The 18,271-nt window shown below is 35.6% G+C and overlaps 1 protein-coding gene across 1 annotated transcript in view; it reads left to right on the top strand.

Annotated features, from left to right (window-relative positions):
- The window catches only part of EGFR (epidermal growth factor receptor), a 248,849-nt gene that overhangs the window by 150,171 nt on the left and 80,407 nt on the right, over positions 1–18,271 (top strand). Inside the window, exons 2-3 of the mRNA XM_051983949.1 lie at positions 16,813–16,964; positions 18,043–18,226. Of these exons, the coding sequence (XP_051839909.1) occupies positions 16,813–16,964; positions 18,043–18,226 (336 nt within the window). The remainder of the gene's footprint in view (positions 1–16,812; positions 16,965–18,042; positions 18,227–18,271) is intronic.

The raw sequence follows: 18,271 nt of genomic DNA, 5'->3' as shown, positions 1-18,271 counted from the left end.
AAAGCATGATGGCAAAAGATAGAGCACTGTGTAAAGGGTATTGCAAGTGGGCTATATTAGATGAAATGAAGTGTATGAAAACATGCAATTCATTTGGAAAGATGTCTAGAGCTAGAGTCTAAAACACTTTAAAATGCCAAACCAAGAGGCCATAGGGTGAGACCTTCTTGAACAAGGGTGTGACATAGAGTTATTCTTCCAAAATATCAGATTGAAATCTTTGTAGAGGGGGATTACATGAGGGAGAGCCTGGAAACATTGCTCCTGGAAAAAATCAAAGATACAAAGATACAGATTGGATCTTAATTTCTAGTGTTAGTCCCCAAAGCTTTCACACAATCACTTCTTTGTTTTAAATCACTCCAAGAAGTAAAAGGCATATGCTGGCAAATTAGTGTATTATCTTCTTCTCTTGGGATGGAGTTGGGGATGGGGCTTCACTTTTGTGAACAGCTTGAGGGAGGTTTGTGAGTAAAAGGTTAATTAGGGATTGCACTGTGGCAAAATCTCCCCCAAGCATTTGCACATACACAAAAGCTCCATTTAACCACAAACATTTCAACATTGACTACTGTGTGAATGGACTTGTAAATATGCTCGTACTCTTTCTTTTCCTAAAGGAAGAAATCATTCCCTTTTTACTATCACCAAATATGCCATTATTATTGCCATCTCTATGTTGTGCCATTTAGTATTGTATATTATTAGCAGTTGTAAGTAATATATTATTTGTTTATATATATAGACTATTTTCCAACACTTGACAACAATTTCCCAATTTGGAGATCATAGAATTACAGGATATAGAATCAGAAGAGGTCTTAGAGTAATTTAATTCAATCCTTTTATAAAGACAAATGGCTTGTCTAACTTTGGTCCTCTAAGTTCAAACTCAAAGATGAACTTATTCAAAGTCACACTGCAAATCAAACACTTAGCCTGCTTCTTCTGGTGCTTACTTTTTACTACAACTCTGCTGTTAGTTGCCCCATCCTTCTTTAGAGTTAGGGATGAGACCAAAGGGGCTAATAAGGTCAAGATTCCTCTCCCTTTCCACAATTATGAGTCTAGGAGTTTTCTCAATTGCATCACCAATGCTTTTGGATTTTATAATTATCCTAAGAATTGGTTTTATTTTTCCACTGAAGGATGTGTTGTCAATTTTTTTTCCCCACAAAGAAAGTCCTTTCTTCCAATCCTTTCCTCTGTCTCTCCTTCTTCTCACCCACCTCATCCTTGTCACCTCCTACACAACATCTGTGGTTCTTAGGCAAAAGCACAAGTTATTACAAAAGTTAATCAGATCTACCGAAAGATGTTTGTATGGAAAATGTTCTATTTTTTTCCCCTTTCCACATCAAAACAAGTCTCCTTTGCATGGGCCTTGAATAGCACACAAATGAGTGGACCAGAAGATCTCCTTGGGGCCCCACTCCTTACCCCCCCTTTCTTGTTAAGTGGTAAAAGCTGCCCGCTTTTGACAAGGAGCCAGAACAAACACCCTAAGGATGAATGTGGTGAAAGACCAATGCAGAGGCTTATACTTGTCAGTTATCCAGCTTCAGGCCCAAGTGAAAAAGAATACAGCTTAAAAAAAAAAAAAGCCCTCCATCACTCCCATGATTACAGGTTCTCTGAAATATGGCCACTGCATTAGATCTTTCACACTTGAAAGACCATTAGAAACCACCTTTCCAGAGTAGGGTTGATGCAGTAGCATGTAAGGCTCTGGTGCTACCAGTAATGACTTTATTTCTGCCTCAGCATGTTCTGTCAGGTTGCAGGTGGGGAAACCAAAGCAGGCAAGAACAAATGAGTCCAGTTTTGAGCTCCCCGGTGAATTGTTTTGTTTTCCCTGGTTGGCTGATCAGGAAAATCAAGGAAGAATTTCTAGTGGGCTTATTCAGGGATCACACTCCCCAGCTCCTCTCTTCATTTCCACTGAGATGCCAAAAGATTGGCTTTAAGGGAAATCACAAGTTGTATGTGAGGATCTTTCAGTAAACACAATTCAGAGGGATAGGTTTTGTTGTTCACCTTTAAATGATTTCCAGCAGAATTTATAAAGTACTTTACAAGTCATCTCCTTTGATCCTTACAACAATCCTGTGTGTTAGATGCTGTTATTGTGCTCCTTTAATAAATGTGTTCTCGGGGTTAAGTTACTTGCTCCCCAATAGTGTCCTGGAGCCAATAAAGTAAGAAGGTAAAATCTGAGCTCTTACTCAATGCACTACCTAACTGCTTCTCATGAAAACAGGTAATTTATGCTTGACTTAGCATAAACAAAATACAAATGGTGGTATCTTCCCAAGGAAGAGGTAGATATCATAGGATTTGGATCTGGATGGATCTATGGTCCAAAAAGGCAAAATTTAATCCAATTATTTTCAACAAGCTACTGTTATTAAGCTCCTACTATGGTATACCAAGGACTGGGAGTACCAAGTCAAAAACAAAATTGTCATTCACTTTAAAGATCTTAAATTCTTGGGGAAAGTACATGTACACATATAATCCAATACAAAAAAAAATATTTTTTTTTTCATCAGGAAGGTAGGGAAACAATAACAATAGGGCAGATCAGAAAAGATATTGTCAGGTGAACTTGGAAGAGAATCAAGAATTCTATTTGTCCATGATCAGGAACTAGAATGACATATCTTATTCTTTCCCTTAGATCACATTCCCTCAGTTCTTTCTTTTAGAACTATGGTTTTGATGTACTCAGTTCTAACTGTGTATATCAATTGTAATTTATGTGTATGTCACACCTTACCATTATATTCCTCTTTATCCATGAATTTTCATGAAAAACTTTCAAATTATGGATATGTAGGCTATTTAATATAATAAAGGAATGATTTATAAAAAGGCGCATCCAAATATCAAGGAAACAAGAGCACCTAAAAACAAACAAAACAAAAACGACCTAAACAAAGAAAGGACTATGAAAGGGAAGAAAAAGAAAAAATAAAGAGGAAGCTTGAGGAAGACAAGACATCCATAGAGCATTAATATTAGCCGAGTCCAAGGTTATTTTAGTCATGGTTGCATTTATATTATTATTATTATTGCTGTTTATAAGTACAGCCATATTCTTAACTAAAGATTTGTTTATTACCTTGGTGATTAGTGACAGACTGTCAGCTGCACAGAAATCTTATTTTTGCTGGGGTACATTTCAGGAAGATGAATGGAAAAATAAACCCCAAAACATGGCCTTATTGAATTCTTACCTTGTGGTTCTGTCCTTTACATGTGGAGAGGGAAATGTAAAAATGGAATGGGAACAATGGAAAGGAGAGGAAGAGGAGGAAAGGAATAGTTTTCCTTCAGAGTTTCAATAGAAAGTGAATTCATAGTTGCCTGTATCTGAGATTCCCATCAGTTTAAGAAATTGGCTTATTTGTATTCAACCTTGAATATCAAATGAATCCAGAATTATTTGCATTAATAAATAAGATAGAGAAATTTACATGAAGCAATAATATTGCAAGAGTGTCCAAATGATGCCATGGTCTGTAGGTGTAGCTTTTGTAGGTGAAGAACCCGGTTTCATGATTCCCAACTGTTCAGTCCCAGATGTCCTGGCTGGTTTCAAACTGAGGTTGTTAACTACATATCACTGTTATGTGTATATCACATCTTGTCACTCCATATACATGGACTTTCATAGTCTTTAAACAAAGAGATCCTCTAGTCTATTTAATATAACAGATTTAAATATTAATCATTTCAATTTTGTTATCTATCTCCTTCTAATATAAAATAAATATGTAATATTTGGTCATGCAAATATTTATATTGTGAATTGTGGTATTTTTTCCCTAATGGTCCAGAGCTGGGTAATCTGGAGCTGTGATTGTTTAAAACTCTTGTTTTAAATTCCCAAATAGAATGTCAGCTCCTATACAAACTGAAACCTCTCTGAGTTGATGTTGGTTAAAAAATTTACAACTAGGTTTCTTGCAAAACATCTGCAGTTGTATGGTCTCCCCTGGTCCTCTTGGGAACATTCCCTGTCTTTTTCTTAATTGTTTTTTTCCTTTCTGAAATTCCCCAGAAGTGATTATTTCTGGATTTTTTTTTGTTAAGTCCTATAGTTTTATTTTTATAGACATGATTCTACCAATAAGAAGAAAGCAAATAATTTGGTTATTACTTTAAAACATTATTTTCCATGAGGGAATGTTTTAGTATAGAAATAAACATGGCTTTTAAAAAGACACACAAATGAACACATCTTGAATAGAGAGTTATATATTTGGAGCTAAAAGGACTTTAAGGGACAATTCCTTCATTGCTCAAATAAGGAAACAAGATAAAAATGACCTTGGGTGACAGGTAAGATGGTGGCATGAGACATAGAATTTTATATTTCCTGGTTATTGAAGGTCTTCAAAAACATGACCCAGGGAATCATTTGTCAGGGATTCTATAAAAGTTACTTTGGTTCAAGATTAAGTTAGACTTTTTATTCTGGAATAGATTGGCTGGGATGACTACTGTGATCTTTTCCAATTCTGAGAATCTATGTTTGTATAACAGGGTGAGATGCCAAAACACCTGGTTATTTCTGTAAAATTCTCTGAATTAGATGTCTTCATGTAACTAAGACTCTGGGTTGTTTGACTGTGCCATGACTAAACAGACATTAAGGATTTAATTGCCTTACATAGATCCCTTTATAGATCTGAAAAAATTAAATGCAATTCCAAGGAAGAGATGAAAAATAAAGTAGTCTTCTGATTGGTGGAATCAGGTCAGCAGTTTGTCTAGGGTGAGGGGAAAAATATTTTTGTTCTTTTCCACCCCCATTTCTTTGTTCTCCATGTCATGGCTCAGACTGTGGCTACTGTGTAGAATTGATTCCAACATGAAATAGCAGATCCTAGTCATAAGTTTGCCACACAGTTTGAAAATGTCTGCAGAGTGAATTCTGTATTTTATATCTCAGCTCTTTTTCATTTTTTCTCTCAAGATCATTTAAAAGTATAACTGAATATCCCTTTACTTATTATCATCCAATTCTTTATTTCCTTTGGGTTCATGGATTTCCTTGTTTAACTTGACATAATAGATTCAAAATCTTGCCCTTTTATAGTAATCATCAGAGTACTTTCTACCACACAAAATTAGGGAAGATATTCCCAAAAGTTTCTTTTGGTTATGTGATTGTTCAACCAGAGTTTCTCTTCATAGCCTCAACTTTTTTGTGGTTTTGTTTGCTCTTCTATAAGAAGAGCATTCAGAAATTTTTTCATCCAGCAAAGTCTGGGCAGGAGAGGAAGCTGGGAATAGGGACAATTGAGTATGGTGGCACAAATGCAACAGAGCAAAATCTCTCAGGCTGTAATAACACAACTCCTCCTCCCCTCCCCCCATGGTTGTCTTTTTCTTAGATTCCCTGAGCATATGGGTTAACACCATTTGGCACTTCTGTGAAAATATCTGGTTGTTTTTCTTGGAGCACTAAAAGCAAATGAAAACGAAAATTTTCATTTTCCCATGGCCCACTGGCTCATGGGATGTTGGTTGTTGGCAGAAAGGACCTTTGAGAGAGAGCCAGATTTTGATACAAAGGACCCCCAAATTGGAGGACATCTGCTCCCCTCTATACAAATAATTGATGGGTCCTATGTCCTTGAATTGTGGGGCAACTCTGCTCAAAATCACATGCATTCTTATGTGTCTCTATCTGCTCCTTCCTTCTTTCCCTCGTTCTTGGATTTAGAGCTCCTTCACTTAAAGAAGAACTTCGGTCACAGAGCTCTTCAGTGACAGGGATTGCTTTTTTAAAAAACTTTAAACATAGCATGTACTTACCACAGTGCCTAGCACATAGTAATTTCCTAATAAATGTTTGCTGATTTATTTTTCAAGGTCACTTAGTAAATGTCTGATTTAGGATTTGAATCTGCATCTTTCTGACTTTCAAGTCCAGTGTCCCATCCACTATATCACAATGCTTCTCTCTTCTTTTCTACATTTTATATGATAAAAGAAGACATTTTTTTATTATCTTCGCTTCTTTTTACAAATCAGTGAAAACATGTTCAGACATCTTACTTTTATATTCTGGACTAAAAGAAATATTCTTTATATACTAGATTTGGAATAGAGGGTTTTTTAGAGAGGAAAAAAGGGGAGGGCAAGAAGGAAAATGTCTGGAAATGGAAGCAGGTTGCTATAGTGAATGCAGAACTTGAAGCTAGAGAGCTTACATTCAAATTCTGACTCAGGTACCGATCACCAGAATTACCTTGGGAAAGTATTTCAATGAACACCCTGAGCTTCAGAGTTACCTTAGTCTAATGATGTCATTAGACTAAGTGGCTTCTACCATCCTTTCCAGTCCTTAATCTGTGATTCTGTGCAAAGGTTTAGTGATACATCAGAGAATGTCATTTCCATGTTAGGATGTGGCTAAAGAAATCTTTGCTTCTCTATGAAGCTATCTCCAATAATTCCAAAGATCACCGATTCTTCCCCTTTCTGGCAACTCATTGGACTTATCATCTATACCCTACATGATTTTTCTACAAACTGTGATTTAATTAGTGAAGGGAATTTTCACTGTGAGATGCAGATTTGCCTTGAAGTTGTTCATTCTATCCTGTCTGATGTCACAACAAGGCAATGATCCAGGAGGCGTTCCTTGGAATACTGAGATATAAAGATAAAATGAGAGCACTTTGCAGACCTTTTTGCAATACTTTGCAGAGTACTATATAAAGTCTGGCTATTAAGTGACTCATCTGTAATCATACAACTAGTATGTGTCAGAGGCAGGCTTTAAACCCAGGTTTTCCCAAGTCTATGACTATTATAATGGATAATTAGTCCAGGTTTCCTCTCTATCTTACTTGATTATGTTTATTACATACTGTCTGTCATTTCTATTTGCACTATTATGTCTAAATCTGATCCCCTCAACAAGATTATAAACTGGTAGGGACTAGGACTGGGTTATAGCTTCTTGTATATCTTCTTAGTATAATCCTGAGCTCAAAAGGCTGTCCTTACTGAATTGAATTCTCTAATAATGGAAAATCTCAGCAACTGAACATTCTAAAGACATCCTAAGTTCTTCTAGAAAGCAGGATACAATAGACCCTGGAGTAGACCTGTGTTAGTTAGTAGAGTGAGTTAGCCTAGTCTTCTAGAGATTTATGTGTGCCAGAGGGGGAATCTGTGCCATCTAATAATGTAATAGTGTCCTGGCCAAAGCTATGTGAGCATTGTTGAGGAATATCAGGGTACTTGAAGCACGCCACCTGCTTTGTGACTGAACTTATGGAAAAAACAAACTTGTTCCGTGAGCATTCTAAGATACTGGGAACATTCTTTCCATTGGCCATACCTCATTGGCAATGAATCTTTCCATCATATATGTAAAGATATAACTCATATTCCCGAATTTCAAGTTGTCATAAATCAGTCTTTGATTCATATTCTATCAAGGGTTTCCCGGAGAACCTCAGAATTTGACGTATATTGCCACACGTAATGTCTCTGCTAGGAATATAGCTCATGATTGTTTCTCTTATATTCCAAACAAGCATAGAATAGTCTTTATATCATCATATGCTAAATGAAAAGAATAAAGGAATTACAAGTCCATCTTTTCTTCAGAAACATAGCACTCAAGGTTTCTGTCACAAACCTGTGGCTGAGATTCCTCTTCATTGCCCCAAACCCATCCTCTGACCAAGAGCCTCAATTCAGGCTCATTTTTACTTACATGGTCTCTATTTAAAGACTGAATTAGAGTTGGAGTTCAAATTCTGGCTCAGGTGTCTATTACCAGAATCGTCGTGGGAAGATGTTTCAATGAACACCCTGAGCTTGGGTTGGAGTTGGAGGATCATGAGGCCATGCCTTAGATGAATTACTTGGAAGTATCTGGTGCTGAAATAGTCAAAGAGAGGTATTTTTGTGTGGCAGGTCTATGCAACCTACTGAAGTTCATAGAACCTTCTTCAGAATACTATTTTTACATAATTGAATGAAAATGCCCAGTTTTGTTTGCAAGTTAATGAAACTATATGTTTATTTCCCCATTCAGAAACATGGACCCCTTGAAATCTACCCATGGATTGCCCTGAAAGTCTTTGGATTTTAGGTTAAGAATCACTGACTTAGGAGGGAAACAAATCACTGCCTTCAAATATTTGAGCATATGTCAGACTTCTAATTGGCATCAGAAGGCAGAGTTGAGAACAGAGGTGAAAATTAAAGGGAGGTGGATTTGGGATCAAAATAATGAAACATTTCCTAATAATTAGAGTTGTCCAGAAATGAATGGGTTGTTGCTATGGATAAAATGTTATCACTGGAAGTCTTCAAAAGGAAATAAAGGGAAACTTCTCAAAAACCCAGATGAGATTCATGCTTTGAGCAAAAGTATAACTAGATGATTTCTGAGATCCCTTCTGAATATGATTGTATGATTCTGAGTTGGAAAAGAAAAACTATATTTTTGGGTACCTTGAATATCTAATCTAATAACACTTATCATAAATATCTTCCCCTACACTTCAGAATTTTTCCTTTTCGTTTCCTATTTCCATATTTCAGTGTCCTACCTGGATAGTGATCTACAATTAGCACTGATTTTCATTATCTGACTCATTCCTTCAGGTCTCTATTTGCTATAGTGATCATTGCCAATTTGATAATCTCCATTATACTTTTTTAGTGGAAACAATGGAGACACTTATTTTCTACCTAGATAACATGCACTTTTTAATAGATTTTTTGAGAAACTTACTCAAAGTAAAAGTTAATAAGTGAGGGGGTTGGATCAAATGAAGTCTAAGATACTTTTCAATTCTACATCTATGAGCCTATGAATATGAACTGGAACTTCAGGTAATTAAACTGTCAATTAGTATTTTTTTAAGTATTTATGTATTGTGCCAAATATTGTGTTAGATGCTAGAATTTAGCAGATACTATTGTTAGACTGGTGGAAAAAATACTAGAGTATTGATGGACATTGAGATCAGCCAAAGGTCACAGGACATAGGTGGTTACTTAGATTAAGTATTCTTTCTTACTAAGCATCTGACATATACTGAATATAACAGGCACATTTATTCCAAGAGAAAATTGCTTGTCAAACAGATGAATCATTTTTCTTAAAATTTCTATCTGATGGTAACAGCCAGATGCACTTTTCAATTGAGAAAAAGCACACTCATGACCAGACTGTACCTGGTCTGTCAACAAAGTATATTCTTAGTAACATTTCTTTTCTGATAGTATGTATCATGGTATATCACATACAAAGCCTTAAATCTAAGGTGTTCTCAAACCAACTATATATGGCAATAAGTTTTGATGTATCACTTGGTGTCCCTATTAACCATAATCATCCAGCTAGTATATGTCAGAAGTGGGATTTAAACCCATTTCATCCCAGTTCTAGGTTCAGCCCTCTATCTGCTACCCATTATTACCTATATGCATTATTTTAGGACAGCTCCTAAGTAGTAATCCAAGAAGATCTCTTCCATTCAATCCATACTAATGAAACAATTTTATTTTTCTGTGATTGAAAAAAAAAAAAACATTAAGAATCATGGAGACTTTGGTTAGAAAACTTTTAATTTGTGAAGATCCAAATAAACATTCTTTCAGTCTCCTCACTCACCCATGAGAAAATAAAAACTTATCTCAACAATAAAAGACAATAGACCCATTGGTACTCAAATGTATTCCTTGGACTGGTTCTTGTTCTCATTCTTAGGTCTCAGATAGTAGCCTCAAAAGACAGGCTTCTGAAGATTGATTCAGAAATCAGAAACCAGATTTGGTAATGAGGAGAATGGTGGAGGAGGGGGTAAGAGTTAAGCAGTGTTTCTGGCTTATAGACCTCTGGAAGAGGAAGTGGCATTATTCATTTGAAAAATATTACTCAATGTGAATAAACAGCCATTAAGTCCCCACTGAATGGTTAAAAAAAAAAAAATAGAACTCTGACCAGTGATGAGGAGTTGCTTACTCATGATATCTTCAAGAGGAAAATACCAGGCAGACCACATATGTTACTGTTTATGCTTTTTATGAAAATGAATTGAATGCTTGTAAAAGGATTTTGAGAAATCTGAGATTTGAGAAATAGAAACACATGCATGTGTCATTTTGTCCCTTCAGTATTCTTCAAACACAAAATATTCTTTCAATAAAGACTGCACATCTCATCAAAATCCCTGATTGTTGGTTTGCAAGATACTAAAGACTTAAATTTTGTCAATTCTCAATCAAAAGCATTGATGTAGATGGAGCTTGATGGGCACTGGATGCCACTAAGATTTCTTGAAAACTTATTAGTGCTTTGGACTTGTAACAGTTGGTTTGAAGTAAGTTTTCTCTTCCCAGGGTCCACACATTCCCTTAACATGAACATTTCCTTCAATTATTTCAGGCCATTATTCCAAGAAAACATCCACAGGCTCTAAAGAATTTCATGATAAAAACAAAATAAAAAAACAAAAACAACCCAGATTCAGAATGCCTGGTTTGGAGACAGAATTCCTGTTTCAATAACTGAGACAATATCAGAGATGATGACCTAGAAAAAAAAGAAGCCAGGAAATTATGAGTTGTAGTTCACAGGATATAGCAGTTTAGGAGTGGGAATGCCTTGTTATCAATGGAAAAGTGGCAGTAGTACTGGGTTTGGAGTTAGAGAACCTTGTTTCAGATGCTTGATTTGTGACTTACTTGTGTGACTTTCTTTGTGTTCATGCCTGAAAGCTCTTTAAGTCTAGTTTCTTCATCTATAAAAGAAAGGGGTTGACCTCCCTGCTAGCAAATTTTAGTAACCCTGGGATTCTTTTTCACTTTGACTATTTCAGTACTTGAGTGCCTTTGCTCCCTCCTCTGTGACAGTTCACAATTCCTTTGACTCCTTAGCCTGGGCTGATGAATGGCCATGGCCAACAATTCTCATTATCTGTTGTCTATCCTTGTGGTCATAGACCTCTCTGAAATCAGCTAAAGCGGGTTCTAGGCAGTGGTCTCTAAGGTTTTTCCAGCTTGGTAGTACCTAATAACACTAGAAAACCCTTTGAGAATCTTGTGTGACTCTCCACTGGAAAGGAGGAGTAAAGTGGAAGTTTTACAGTATAATTGCTGTCCTCCAAATGAGGAAAGATCCCCAGCTAGTGGCAAAGTGGATAGAATTAGATGATGACTCTTCTTGAATTCAAATTTAGCCTCATATATTTAAGTAGCTGTGTGACACTGGGCAAGTCACTGTTTACCTCAGTTTTCTCATTTGTAAAATGAGTTGGAGAAGGAACTGGCAAATCACTCCAGAATCTTTGCCAAGAAAATACCAAATTAGGTCATGAAGAATCAAATATGTCTCAAAAATAAAATAACAAAAGACCCTCTTCTCAACTGTAATAAATTTCTTGTTAAACAAGGTCTCTACAGCATTTAAATATCATTAGGAAGACAGTGAAAGTCCCTTTGCTTCATATTTGAACTGGACTTAGTACATAAAGTAGTGTTATTGGTCTGATGTTGTGTTGTATTCTACCTGTAAATATATTGTGTCAAGATTTCCCAAAAGCTTTGCTGTTGGTTGAGTAAGAGTTTATCAGATTTGATTCTTCATCTTGTTATTTTCCTATATGAGACTACAGGAACATTGTGTGTTTGTGTGTCTGTGTGTGTTTGTGTACCTATGTGCTTTTTAGAGACTAACTTTGGATAAGGAAACTTTCAGTACATGGTCCTTTTCCTGCCTTTGCATAATAAGCCACTTCTCCTATCCTCCAGTCCTGACATACATACCTTCTTACCTCCACCCCTTAGATTCCTTAACTTCCTTCCAGACTCATCTCAGCTGCTACCTCCTACAGGGAATGCCTCTCTGATCTCAATAATTACTAGCATTCTCTCTTTCCTATTATGTTTTTGTTCATGATAGTGCTTAATAATTGGGCAAATTGAATTGCCTACTCAGCACAATGCTAGGTTTTATATGGAATCCAGAAATTGTGTAGATTTAGGTTTTGTTTTGTTTTTTTAAATAAACTGATAGGGTATTTGGAGACATATTATACAATTTTATGCACACTTAGACATGTACGCATAAGCACATTTTAGGTAAAAATTTCAAGGTTACATACACAATTAGGTTCACTGGATTATGTACTTCAAGCTCAAGAAAACCTTTCCCATACTGCCATGAAGGCATCTCTACCCGTGCCTGACACAGTGCCCTCCTTAATAAATATTTGTTGAGTTGAATTTTTAAAGTTTACATTTCAGAATATGATTATTTATAATAAATAAAATGTAGTACCAGAAACATTTATGATTACAACAATTACAAATACCCAATATGGAGTCATTCTTTATAGATAAGTGCAATCTTCTTCCAGGATTTTTTTGGCTGATGTGAAGAAAATCTCTTTACTATCACTTCAATTTTCCATCCTTCGATGGATTGTATTGGATTCTCCTATATTTCTCATTTTGACTTCTCCATTTTCTCTTCTATCTATATCAGATATTCTATATCAGAGACCTTTTCTTATACACTTCAGGTTCTCTTCTTCTCATGTCTTTCTCTTCCAGTTCTATTACCTCAAAAAAAAAAAAAAGTCCCTCTCTTGTTATATGTTGTATCCTATGAAGTTGAATATCTGTTTTAAGAAGTGTTGATTGATCATTAATAGATGAATGAAGAGTTAGAGAGAGATGATATATATGTGTTATATTTTTTGTAACTAAAATACTATGAAGCTAATGCCTCATCATGGCTTAAAAATAATTCTTAATTCTTGAAATCTATGCTAGCAAAGGGCAAGCTTTAACAGTTCTTATCAAACTGGGAGGGATTTGAATATGGACCTAAATAGAGGTGTTGTCTGAGGACCAGGCTAGATGAATTTAGAGAAATGATGCTGGGGTGATGAATATTTCTTCCTCAACTTTCAATGGCCACCTACAAAGTGAGACTCAGGGAAAAAAATTGTAGATCTTCAAATCATTGGCATGTATCTAATGTGTTCCTGTATGTGCACATATGTATATATCTATTTCTAGAGGTATATCAAAAGTTCATTTAAAATTTGAAGTGTTGCAGAAAAAGTTTAGTCCTGATAGGATCTTTAAAAAGATATGTATGAAGCAAGAGAATTGTATAAATATGTTTACACATATTGGATTAACATATATTTTAACATGTTTAACATATTGAATTGCTTGCCATCTAGAGGAGGGGGTGGGAGGGAGAAGGGGAAAATCTGAAACACAAGGCTATGCAAGGATCAATGTTGACAAATTATCTGTGCATGTATTTTAAAAATAAAAAGCTTTAATTTTTTTTTTTTAAAAAAAGAAGATATGCATGAGAAATAGTCAAGAAGTCTCTGTCCCTATGGGAATAGCTGCCTTCAAAGCTAGCCTCTTCTCTGGGTGCCAGCTATTTGGGCCCTAGCATGGAAAGATAGCAATTGATTAGTTCAATCAAAAGTTATTATGAGAAGGCTTCTGGAATTGTTTGATCATCAAGTATGTAAACATACAAAGCCTCTTTGTCTTACTACTACTGATAATTATCATATAAATGTTTTTTGAATCTACTTCTAAGTAGATTCATGAGTGTGGAGGGGGAGGGAAGGTTAGATGGAAGGAGGTGGGGGAATCCCCATAAGATTATACAAGATGAGTAGATTGGTCCATGCGTGATGTTTTTTGGAGATGATTCAGTTTGTTTCAGAGGTGTCTGAGCACATGGCTCATTTTTGTGGTCAAATCATGTAGGATGCAAGAATTACATGGTGTTATTTAGAAAATTCAACATGGAGGGAGGGGGTCAACATGGGGGGAAAGAATTAAGGAAATAGACTATACAAACATATTTAGAAATGTTTCCTCAATGTCCCAGTTTTCCAGAAGAAGAGAATGTGTCAGCTGCTCACTGGGAATAAAGTTACAAGGCTGCCTTATTGACTTTCAGCCTAATTTTCATGGCTTTGCATGACTGGGCCATGTGTAATCTCAGCAGCAGCTCTTTGGCTGGATGTGGGGGGGAGGGGTGGAAGGGAAAGAGGAGGAATCTGGCCAATTTTGAATCTAATTTCCAGAGCCACAGGACATATTTCCTTACTCTCAAGGTAATGTGTGTTCAAAGCATAGCCTTCAGTATGACCACTCTCCTTCAAGTTTGTTGGCATATGTCTTTCATTGTAAATAGAACTTTTCTGAATTGTTCTTTTTTCTCTTAAAGTTATAGTAGCCAATCATGGGCCTTGATCATTTCCCTGCCTCTGGTGAATCCTTGGCTGGTTTCCCAGGGGATAAAGTGAAACTTGTCCACTATAAACAGTTTATATATAAAGAAATACACTCAAAGTCTTAATCCCTGGGGGTGAGAGGCAGCTCAGCATAGTGGGCAGAGTGCAAGATTTGAGATTAGAAAGTACTGTTTTCATATTTCAGGCTTGACACTCACTAGCTCTGTGACCTTCTGCAGGCTACTTATAATCAGCTTCCTCATCAATGGGAATAATACCTATACTATCCATCTTGTAGAATTGTTGATCAAATGGGATTTTGGTGTACATATATACATGCATGCATACATGCATATATATAATGTATTTATGTGTATATATGTGTGTTTGTGTATCTCTATATTTTGGCATATATTTGTGTTATAATTGAGGAAGTACTTAGGTAGCTCAATGGATAGCGCTTTCCCCTTCCCTTCCTCCCACCCCTGCTCTTAGTAAATGGAACTGATGGCTGTAGGACACTGGTACTTCCAATGATCTTCAGTGCATAGGTCATAATAAAAAAGGAACAATTCTCTTCTCCAGGCAGATTGTGCAGAAAGGCTCTCTTAAAATATGACTTTGCATTGTTTCAGGCTCAAATCACCCCCACCCCCCCATCTCATGTGCTGAGAAGTTTTGGGGGGAAGAGAAGTCACTTTAATTTTAGCTGTATAAAAAATAAATTGGAGAGTATTCAAAGACTGATTTTGTTCCTTTTTTTTTTTTTTTTTAAATAACACCTCCTCCTTACTTACTTGTTTTGCTACAGCAGAGCAAGTTGAAAAAATCATGGGTAAATATTTTTAAATACTTTGTTATCAGGATTTTTTCTGTGCTTACAGCAGTTTCTGCTCTCTCTTTTCTATTAACATCATATACTGTAAGAATCCAATGTTTTCTCAAGTTGTATATACATGATGCCAGACTTCTGGATAAGAAAAAAAAAATCAGTCTATCAGCTGTTGAAACATCTGGGGAAGATGCAGATCAAGCATATGATCACTGACTAAATGTTTCAATCTTTTTCCAGATGTTTGGCATTATATATGCAAACTATTGTGTCACTGTTAATGATGGAGTTCACTTTACACCTGAACCTCTGTTAGAGCCTGTTCATTGATATATAAAATAGGTCAGAAACTGTCTGACAAAAGGGTCCTTTGATCATTGAATGTGTTTTGTTGGTATCAATTCTGTCCTTAACAATAAAATACTGAGGGTACCTGTACATATGGAGAATTTTTAGCCTTCTCCATGTAGAATTGGGTTTTTTATTTTAATTTTAAATTTTAAGAATATGCGCATATGTGTCTGGGGATAAAAAAGGGATGTAATTTAGAAGTTAATATTTTCCCTGTTGATTTAAATTGAAATGCAAGTCTAGAATTCAAAGAAACACAAGAAGGTTCTTTTTTGAACTGATGCAGAGCAATGAAAGAAAAGGAATTACATTATTATAATAATGTAATTGGAAACAACACCAAAAGGAAATTGGGCTTAATAATTAGCATTTATATAACACTTACCATGTGCCTTATAAATTAATATTGTGGCATATCTAGGTAGTTCACTGGATAGAGCACCAAATCTGGCTTCAGAAACTGCCTTAGTTTCTTCATCTATAAAATGAGCTGAAGAAGACAATGGCAAAGCACTTCAGTATCTTTGCCAAGAAAACCTCAAATGGGGTCACAAAGAGTTGTATATGACCAAATGACTGCTCAGCAGCAATACTATGTTACAGGCACCATAGTAAGCAATTTACAATTATTATCTCACCAGAATCCTGGGAAGTAGGTACTATTATGATCCCCATTTTATAGAAAGGGAAACTGAGGCAAATAGCTTTAAGTGACTTGCTCAAGTTCACACAGTTAGGAAGTGTGTGAGACAGGATTTGAACTCCAGTCTAGGTGCTCCCCACATTAGATTAAGATTCTCTAGGCATTTAAAATGAATGCATCAGACTAGGTGTCCTCTAAGATGCTTGTCGACTTGATCCCAGAACAATCATATACCTCTCTACTTGATAGAGAGATGGAATATTGCTTAAGCTCTCAGAAACAATTGCTATGTGTCTGTTTTTAACTATTTTTGTTCCTATAAAAGAAGGTTATGTAAGGCAAGATTGTTTTATCAGTAACCAGTGAATTGTAAAATATAAAATTAAAAGGCACGCAATTAAAAATTGATCAATTTGTATCAAAGCATAGAAATGCATGAAGATTTTTAGAAACTCTGGTTAACCAACTTTCAGAGTAATATGAACATCTCTACAGAATTCAAATTTACCACATAATAAGTCAATAGTCATATAGTTTGGTGCTTAAGATCTCACAATGAGTGGTCTAATTTTAGTTATTAGATAATGAGCACTTACCTTTGCAGAGTTTTGTATAATTTATGTGTTGCTCACACAATCGATATTTGTTGTTTCTAATTCACTCAGTATTTCATGTGACTTTATTTTCTTTTTTCTCTCCTTTTCCACTTCTCTCTATAGTTTGCCAAGGAACAAGTAATAAGCTGACCCAGTTGGGTACTTTTGAAGACCACTTCCTGAGTCTCCAAAGGATGTTTAATAATTGTGAGGTAGTACTTGGAAATTTGGAAATTACCTATGTCCAAAAAGGTTATGACCTTTCCTTCCTAAAAGTAAGTATGAGTTGATTATCCTCTTTATCCTACCCCCAAAGTAGGGTAAATGAAAGATCACTATTGTCATGGAGTGAAAAGATCCAATATATGTTAGATCCAGGAATTAAAATTTCGAGACAGATGCATATTCAATATGAAATTTTTGTCATATTATGTTGTTTACACATTATGTTTTCAAAATAAACTGAAATAGTGTTCATTTTCCCTATATGGAGAGGTTTGTATCCTGGGAATATTCTGAAGTATATCATAATTTTAGAATTCATAGTGACTTCTTGGAGGTGAGGATAGGGGATTGATGGGCAGCATTTTTATTTAAGTACAAGGAAAAGTTCAGAACAGTGAAGCTTGGGTTTACCAGTTTTCATCTAATTTTAGGCAATAGGAAGACAGGTTTCTTTGTGTTAAATTGCCTGGTCAAATGACTATTGGGGCTCCGAAGTAACCAAGAGAGATCTTTAAAGCTGATTGATTATTGTAAAGGAAAATCTGAGTCCTAAATTACTTTGTCAGCTCCTGATTAGTTTTAACACAGTTATATTTTTATATATTGTTTTTATATTTACATAATATTTTCATGCATGTTCATTTCCTCCATGACCTTGCCAAGCTGATCATTATGCTTTCAATACATAGCTTTCATACTTCCACTCAGCTTCCTTCAAGGCTGAACCTAATTGGTGCTTTCTGCATGGGGAATTATCCTGCTCTATGCTCTTTCCCAAAATAACTTTGTATTTACTCCAAATAAAATTTGTATTTACTGAATTCATGTAGTCTTCCCCATCTCATCCCCCTAAAGGAAATACAATCTCCTTATGAGCCAGAAGTGATGTTTTTATATTTACTATGTTCATATTGTTGCCCCCCCCCCATTAAAAACTCCTTGGAATTAAGGAATATTGTTGTTGTTTTTAGTAGCTATGAACTCTGAAACTGATATAGAGGGCATTTAATAAATGTTTGATGAATGATTGAATGATTGTATGGATGAATGAATGAATGAACACTTCTGCTCCTGATGACAAATAATAATGTAGATAAATGTAAAAACATATTCTCTTTATTTCTCTAGACCATTCAGGAGGTTTCTGGCTATGTGCTTATTGCTCTCAATACAGTAGAGAAGATTCCTTTGGAAAATTTGCAGATCATCAGAGGAAATGTGCTATATGAAAACTTTTATGCGCTTTCTGTGCTCTCCAATTATGATGTGAATAAAACAGGAGTGAGGGAATTGCCCATGAGAAGTCTACTCGGTAAGATATTTATAATACAGACATAAACTGTGAGGAAAAATAAAT

This window comes from Antechinus flavipes, chromosome 1 (genome assembly GCF_016432865.1).
Source record: "Antechinus flavipes isolate AdamAnt ecotype Samford, QLD, Australia chromosome 1, AdamAnt_v2, whole genome shotgun sequence".
NCBI classification, from domain to species: domain Eukaryota; kingdom Metazoa; phylum Chordata; class Mammalia; order Dasyuromorphia; family Dasyuridae; genus Antechinus; species Antechinus flavipes.
This window is presented reverse-complemented; position numbering and strand designations above follow the sequence as displayed.